The sequence below is a fragment of the Adiantum capillus-veneris genome, chromosome 16 (assembly GCF_014529385.1).
Source record: "Adiantum capillus-veneris isolate H3 chromosome 16, ASM1452938v2, whole genome shotgun sequence".
Taxonomy (NCBI): Eukaryota; Viridiplantae; Streptophyta; class Polypodiopsida; order Polypodiales; family Pteridaceae; genus Adiantum; species Adiantum capillus-veneris.
In genome coordinates, this window is record NC_140946.1 from 49,663,603 (window position 1) to 49,671,540 (window position 7,938).

The 7,938-nt window shown below is 45.7% G+C and overlaps 1 protein-coding gene across 1 annotated transcript; it reads left to right on the forward strand.

The window, feature by feature from the left end:
* Positions 1 to 3,979: 3,979 nt before the first annotated feature.
* On the forward strand, positions 3,980 to 5,852 carry LOC147439020 (cytokinin hydroxylase-like). The gene has a single exon (XM_086484236.1). It carries the CDS (start codon positions 4,309 to 4,311, stop codon positions 5,740 to 5,742), a length of 1,434 nt encoding a protein of 477 aa, XP_086340362.1. The 5' UTR covers positions 3,980 to 4,308; the 3' UTR covers positions 5,743 to 5,852.
* Positions 5,853 to 7,938: the final 2,086 nt, after the last annotated feature.

Here is a 7,938-nt window from a genome sequence, read left to right on the forward strand (position 1 = left end):
ATTGTAGGGTAAAAAGGGATCCTCTACCTACTAAGCAACATTGACTAATGACTAAGGCTTCATCTCTTCTACCTCATACTCGAGGGCGACTATGATTTCAAGAGAGAGATAATATCATAAATCTAATATCTAACCAACCCAAATGATTTTCTCATATTAAACTGATAATTTAATGTGGGGGAATAAAGGGGAACAAGGGTTAGAAAAAAGACATGTTCTTATATATCTATCTCAACAAGGGGCCAATGGTAAAGGGGTCCAAATGAGAGATGGTATGTCAAAGAGCAAGGCTAACCAATGGAGCTTAAAAGACCTTGGGGTTAGCTTCATTGAAGACCTCCAAAGGTTAGTGCTAAAAGTCCTTTGACCTTATTGTAAGCTAGGGATGTGCTTGTGGGAACCTGACCAAAGCTTGAGGTGATTGTCGTGCCTGATGACTGAGATGCTTAAAGTGCTTGATGATTGAGATGCTTGACGTGCTTGTCATGCTTGAGATGCTAGGGTTGTACTTGAGGTGGGAACCCAACGCAAGCTGGAGGGGCTTAAGGGCCGAGCTTGTGGTGAGAAATGGGCCCAAGGTTGAGGGGCTTGAGGTGTCACAAAAGTTAATTCATATCCCTACAAGGAGGGGATGAGCCATGCAAGCAGGGGGGCTGGTTGCATGACCACTCTCTCTCCCAAAGGGAACCCCTTGCTCAAGAGGCAAGTAGGACACATGTTAAGCCCCTAGCTAGGTTACCCTCAAGGAGTGTCCAAAGCCTATTGGTTGGCCTCCCAAGGGGTCAAATGATAATTAAGTAGATTTAATTAATTATTTTTGCATTTATTAAGTCCTCTCTCTCAAAGGAGAAAGGGCGGCACTTTTCCCAAGGCTTGCATGCTTGCTTGATACGCACTCTTCATGTACAAAGAGGTTCTTGTAAAGTGGAAATCCAAAGATGAGGTTGCGTCTACTTGCGGATGAATGTAGTGTTCTTACGATATTGAAGAATTTCCTCCTATTTTCTTTTGAAGGCCATTTTTTAAAATTAAGGGTAGATAATGTTACATCATTGATAAGGGTTATTCAACACTAGCTTTGCACTAATCAAACATAGGTTTTGGTCATTAGAGTGCAACAGAAGGGGTTGTGCTCAATTTTTAGAGGTGATGGTGCATGTTATGGAGTGTATAAGTAGTCAAACTATTGTCATCAAGTTGGCTACTACATATAACTCGACAATGAGATGCATTCTCATCATTCTAGCTATGGTTGTCTGAAGAGTCATGCCTTGATCCCCTCCTATGAATGACAACTATAATTTACTCGGTCTCTCTCACCGTCATGGCATTTTCATGTCTCCCTATTGTTGTCACAATCTCTCTCTTTCCAAACTTTGTTTGTGTGCACGCGCATGTATGCAGAGTCCACTACACATGAGACATCAACAATAAAAAATACAATTAAAATTTTGAGAGGAAATTACTCAATTTGAAAAGACATTAACGAAGGTCTTCTCTAAATATATTATGAATAAAATCATAGGAACATGGTAAATAAGGATTTTTTAAGATAACCCTTCAATACATGCTATATAGTAAAATTCTTATTATATTAGTGCTCCTCTCCCCCCCCCCCCCCCCCCCCCCCCCTTCCTTTTTTTTTGCTCCATCTCTCTCACTATCTTATTCACTATGCAAAACAATAGTTTCATGTATAATTGTGTAAACATGGGATGATAAAAGTAAATTTCACCATAGAAAACAACTATATGGACACTTTAAATTAGAATACTAGATTTAGATCTGTGCTTAAGTATAAATATAAATGTAAAAAATCTTGCATGAACTAAACATGCTCAGGGTGGAAGATTTGATAAGCCATTTCCTTACACATAGAAACTTGAAAGCCATTTTAGCAGACTTTAAAACAAAGAGATGGTGGTTTTTTTGGTAGGTCTTCTATAGTCTCAACTTTTGTATCTAAAGAAGTAGGGTTTGTGACTAAGGGCTTACCATGCTCAATGGCTGTGGGCTTTTCTCCATCATTGCCTCACCCTTCTGACACAGAAGTTCTTCGAGCATAGATTGGTGGGGTCAATGGTACATGAGAGAGGAGTAATGTCACCTTTTCCGTGGCATTCTTTTGTGGAGCCTTTGAGGTTTTTCCTGGTCCCACCTACAATGTTTGAGCAATACCTTGAGGAAGGTGGCTATAGAGTTAAGATTTGACTGCCATCCACCAATCCAAGGGCCTCGAAAGTGTCACATGACATGCAAGGAAACACCAGTTATGTCAACGAAATGGAAAAGTAAAATAGGGCATTTGAGATTTAGCATAGAATGTCACCAAATGGGTATTCTCCTAATCCCAAAACAAATTTAGTAAATACTGCACAAAAGTAACAATACATAGCCAAGTTGTAACCTTAGTGTACATTGCCAAAGCCCCATTGCTCTATATCTACATGGGAAATCTTCTCATTGGTTTCATGTAACTATCTATATGTTTTGATGCATGCATAAAACTAAGGATCTAGATTTGTAGCATGTACTCCATTTTGATGTACTACTTTTGTAAGTTTTGAATCGTGTGATCATTGGAAGTTGGAATGGCTGCAATATTTATACATTGTTTCTGGAATGGCTACGGGAAAATTTTCCATACCATGTGGATTGGCAATCCTCAAAAGGGACATCCCCCTTCTTTGAGGAGAAATGTGGGGTCACTGAGAGGATAGCCATACCTAGCCTCTCTTTAGGTTCTCAAGGTTCACACTGCTCTCTCTTAAAGTTGGGTTGCGCCTGTGTCAGTGGGGGGAGTGGGATGCAGAGAGTCACACCCAACTTGGTTTCAACACAGAAAAGACGAATGCACATGCTTTGCTCTCATTGACTCATGTAACCCCACGATGAAGAAGGAAGCAACTCTCCGGTAACCTTTGCTTAAGCCCCCCCTTTTTCAAAGTGACCGTAGAGTTATTGGCAATGTTCGGGTTTCATGCAAACTTTTTTGGAATTTTTAAAAATGGTAAACATCTTTCCTCTACTCCCCCTGGGTGCGACCCAGCTCTTCGAGTAGTGTTTTTCCTATGTGTTATTAATTCCCTTACATTAATGGAGGAAAATATAGGCTAGACAAAGCCTATGGTGAAAATGATAGATTGTCGTGAAAGGTGGTGATCTTTGTCTAAAACGATACTAAGAGCCAAGTCTCGCTACGTACCAAATATTTTAGCGAGGTTTAGTAGATTGTACTACTTACATGTCACACTCACATTTTTCATTTTAATGGTTTTAAGGACACAAGCTCCACAAAAGTAGTAAAGCTGCTAATATCAAGCCAGTTTTGAGTATTAAGGAATTGTTTGGAGTACTAACCGATGAGAATTCACTTTGGAAAGTATCTTTGACTTTAACTCACTTGCACATTCACGTTTTGCTTATATTTAAGATATTCTTAGGAGAGGCACTTAAAAAAAAAGAAAAAAGCAAAACTCACAAAGGAGAGGCACTTTTTAAGTAGCATAGGGGAACACCAATTTAATTGTTTTTTGTCAGGATGTAACTGCTATACCGTACTTGGCACCGTGAGAAAGGAAATTGTGTTTGCATCTATTTTGTGTCATACACGTGCAGAGAGAGAGAGAGAGAGAGAGAGAGAGAGAGAGAGAGAACTGCAGAAACTGCTTGCTCGACGGTCATGCATCTTGCGCTCTCCTACATGGATTGCCTCTCACAACACCTGAACTAGTGGTGCCATGCAAACACACACATAGAGCCAGTCCCTAGACTAGTCGTGGCATGCAGAGAGAGAGAGAGAGAGAGAGTCGCATGCAATGGTAGTTACGAACTTCCTGAGAGAGAAAAGAGAGAATCTTCTTAGATTCTACACTTTTTTTCTTGAAATCGTAGGCACATACACATACTACCAGAAGAGTGCTCAAAGAAAAAGACTTTTCTATGCTTGAGACTTCATGCAGGGATCTAACTTGAGGTAGGGAAAATCTCGAGATTCAGGACTGCTTCAGGAAGCAAGTCCCGTGGGTCGCCTTGGAACTTGGAAGCGAATAATTTATGTCTGATGACCAAATTGGCGTGAAGCACTTGGCAGTTGCCACGAGTAGCCAACTTGGGCCCAGAGCTCTTTGGCATTTAGCCATTATGCTATGTGCATTGTGCAATTGCCAAAACACAAAACAAAACAGGGGAAAGCATCCTTGTTTGAAGCCCTCCTAGTTTATTTTATACACTTTGTTCACCACGCTAATTCTATGTGCATATATATTAGCTTGTGCCGAACCACCCTCCATTCCCAGTGCTTCCACCATGTTGCTCGCTGCAGTTGTAATGGTGCTTAGCCTCTGCTCCTATTTCACCTTGGCTTCACGCTTGGGCTATACCCCTCATTTAACCCTTGCTCTCTTAGCCGTATTGCCCATACTATGCTACAAGCACTTGTCCGCCTTGAAGATGTCCATGTCCTCTTTTCGCATGGCCACCTTCTTCAAATGGCACGGGCCTAGGGCCTTTCTTCTTCTGAGAGAGGAGCTGTCGAAGGGTGATGAGACCTTCCCCATTGGCAAGTACAATCTTGTGGTCTTCAACCTCAACATTATCAAGCACTGCTTGGTGCTGAAGGCTTCTAACTACGACAAAGGTGGGCGAGCTGCGAGGCTCATGGGTGATGTGGTGGGGCCTCGTGGCATTCTGGGCGCCCTGGACGAGGACGACCACGTGCCGTCACACCAAGTTTTGAACCCACACACCAAGCAGGCTGAGAGAATTCAAGCCTTCGAGGACTTGGTGCTGGAGGAGACGGACAACAAGGTGAGAGAATGGGCAGAGCTGGTGGCTGCATATGGTGGGAAGGCAACAGAGGTAGACCTGTACTTGGACCTGAACGAGATCTTCTTTAAGGTGCTCTACAAGTTCGCGTTCGGTATAGAGCTGAGCAAGGAGAAATTCCGGCATGTTCATCACCTGGTGTCGCAGCTGGAGAGGTATTCTGCGGTGGTGGGCTTCGTGCCTGCCAAGCTGTTGCCGCTGTACAAGCTCTACCGGAGCGACGTGGTGGGCCTGGTGAAGGGCTTGAACAAGGTGGTAGAGGACATTATAGAGGAAGGGGGGGCGGGTTCGCCTCTGGCGGAGCTGCAAGAGATAGCGGCGGGAGTGGACACCGTACAGCTGCGAGACACAGTGAAGAATTTGCTGTTTGCGGGGGCGACGACGGCAGCCAATGCGCTTGGGTGGGCAGTGCATTTGGTGACACGCGAGGCCAAGTGGGGCGAGCGGGCGGCCGAGGCGGCGAGGGGGCAAGATCTCACCTTCTTCAAGAATGTTTGCCTGGAGACCAACCGCATGTACCCGCAGGCCAACGTGATAACACGGCGGGCCAAGAGCGACGACCATGTGGAGGGGTTTGGACCCATACCCAAGGGCAGAGTGCTGGTGGTGCCCATCATTGCCCTGCACTACCATCCCGTCTACTACAAGAACGCGCAGGCCTTCAATCCGGACCGCTGGGCTGAGGGGCAAAAGGCGCCACCGCTGATGTCGTACATTCCCTTCACGGCGGGGCCGCGGCAGTGCATCGGCCAAAGCCTCTTTAACCGGGCGGGGCCGCCGCTGCTGATGCGGCTGTACGACGCCTTCTCCTTCCAGGCGCTGCAGCGTAACCCCACGCCCAAGTGGCCCAACGCCGTTCTGCCCCCCAACGCCGGCGGCTTCAGGATGCTCATCCGCCCCTGTGCTGCTGCTTGAAAATAAACGTGCTGTATCTCACTTCAATTGTGGTGTAATCATCTGCATTTTCCACGTGTGCATTGTAGATCTTGATTCTTAATCAAAGATTGTTCTTGTCACAAACACCCCTGTAGGCTGTGACCCCCCCCCCCTCCCTCTTTTACAAAAATTGATGTAAAATTGATTGCCCCATTGACCTTCACAACGAGTGACTGTGACACACGAGACTAATTGACTCCCTTTCGTAGTGGGGATCCACAGTGTGCATCTAGGCCGTCCGATCGGGAAAGGGAATAGTTTAAGAATCTAAGGTAGATGAGCGTCGCCTGTGCCTTTTGACATGGACTATTGATTCCCATTGGGGAGATTCGTGTCAATTAGTCCCTGAGTGTGACTCCCCCATTGGCCGTTGGGGTCTAGTGTATTTTTAAATGCTTAAAATTACAAAATCTTTGCTAGATTATAAGATAACCCCATGCACTCAACACACATATGCTCCCCTGTGCTCACACCATCCACGGGTGCATCGATTTGCAAGGCCAACCACAATCCTCTTGTCCCCTCATCTAATCAACAACACCATCTCCCCAATTATGGCCCACTTGCCCAAGCAACCACTCACATGTTGCCGATTCTAACGCTCCCAAACACCCACTCACATGCACACAAAGCTGCAACTACCATACATCCCTAGAAATTGAAGAGTGCCCTTGTACTTCGTGGGGAAGGGGAATTCCCTTAGTTGGCCTTCGGAGAGGAAGGGTCATCATATACTTCTCCCTTCGTCATGCAAGGCAAAAGTGCACCAACCCATTACTCCGTGCCCCTAATGTCGCTCCTTCACTTGTTTTTGATTTACCTTTTGTTGTTCCACACTTAAGAGGAGCTAACGTTGGTGCAACCAAAGTTGGTTGATGTTGCAAGAGGTATAGCACAATGCTTTGGGTGTCCATGTGTGCATGACCAAGTGCTAGAGTAGGTATGGAGGTACATGGCAGGTAGGTGGTAAGGGAAATGTATACTTGATGCGGTTTTTTAGGCCAGAAAGCACCAAAAAGGGCCAATTGGGATGGCAAGATGAGATGCCCGAAGATATGAGATCGAACCTTGGAATGTAGTGTTCGAGATGCTCTAGAAGCCGGTTCAAATGGCACCTCAAACGGAGGTACGCGGTGGAAGTTATGGCTGGCTTAAGATGGAATGCATTGCAGATTCCCGACGGACGGAGCTAGTGGGGACATATGGCTAGAGTTGAATTGTGGAGCATGCCGGTCTTTCTACATTGTCGATCGGAGCTCGAACAAACAAGTTATGGCATGTTAAGAGTTTGCAGGGGCCAATTGTGGGGCACTTTGACTGCATTGGTAGGCATGCCGTCTGGAAGATTTTGGGCTTGGCCGGGTTTTGGAAGATGGTATACTACATGTGAAGTCAATAGAAATTGATGGCTTGTCAATTGGATTCCCAGACAACAAGCTATGGCAAGTTGAAGTCGGATGCAGATGCTAGAGAGAAGGTGCAAGATGCTTTTTCCCGGTTTTGGTGCCTCCATTGGTGGGCACAACAAACTCAAAGTGTAGTAGGACTTGGGGGAATTAAGGTTGGCAAGGTGAAGAACGGGTGGGACTTTACGGGATGGCAATAGAACCTGTGGGCAATAAATTACAGAGCTTCAAAAGGGGGTGTAAAAGGAGGCTTTTTAATATATGTATACTTGTGAAACTCAAGATGAGCTTGGAGGGGGAGTAGTGTAAGTCTATCACGTGGATGCGGAATAAACCTGTAGACGATGACAAGGTTGGGAAGTTTGCGCTATTTATATGGGAGCACCCCCTCATTGTGGTATGAGTTGAGAGAGAGAGAGAGAGAGAGAGAGAGAGATATCTTTCAAGCTGTGGCGATGGCGTGAGGGACTCCGCCCTTTGCGAGTGCTCCTTGCAGGCTCGACCGACATGCGATGGTGGATTTTTGTAGGTGAAGTGTTGACAACATCAGTGTGGCAGCCTTGAGTATGATGATGTGGCAGGCCCATACGACCGTTCCCGCAAGCTCAAAGGGCAAATCTTTGAAATTGAAGGCAAAGAGGCTACTAGCGCTAGCGCTAGTGCCCCCCTCCTTGAACTGTGCCCCCCTCCTTGAACTGCCCCCCCCCCCTCCTTCAACTCATGAGAGGGTGATGGTGTGAGAGGAAGTCGGCTTCAAAACTTGTAAAGA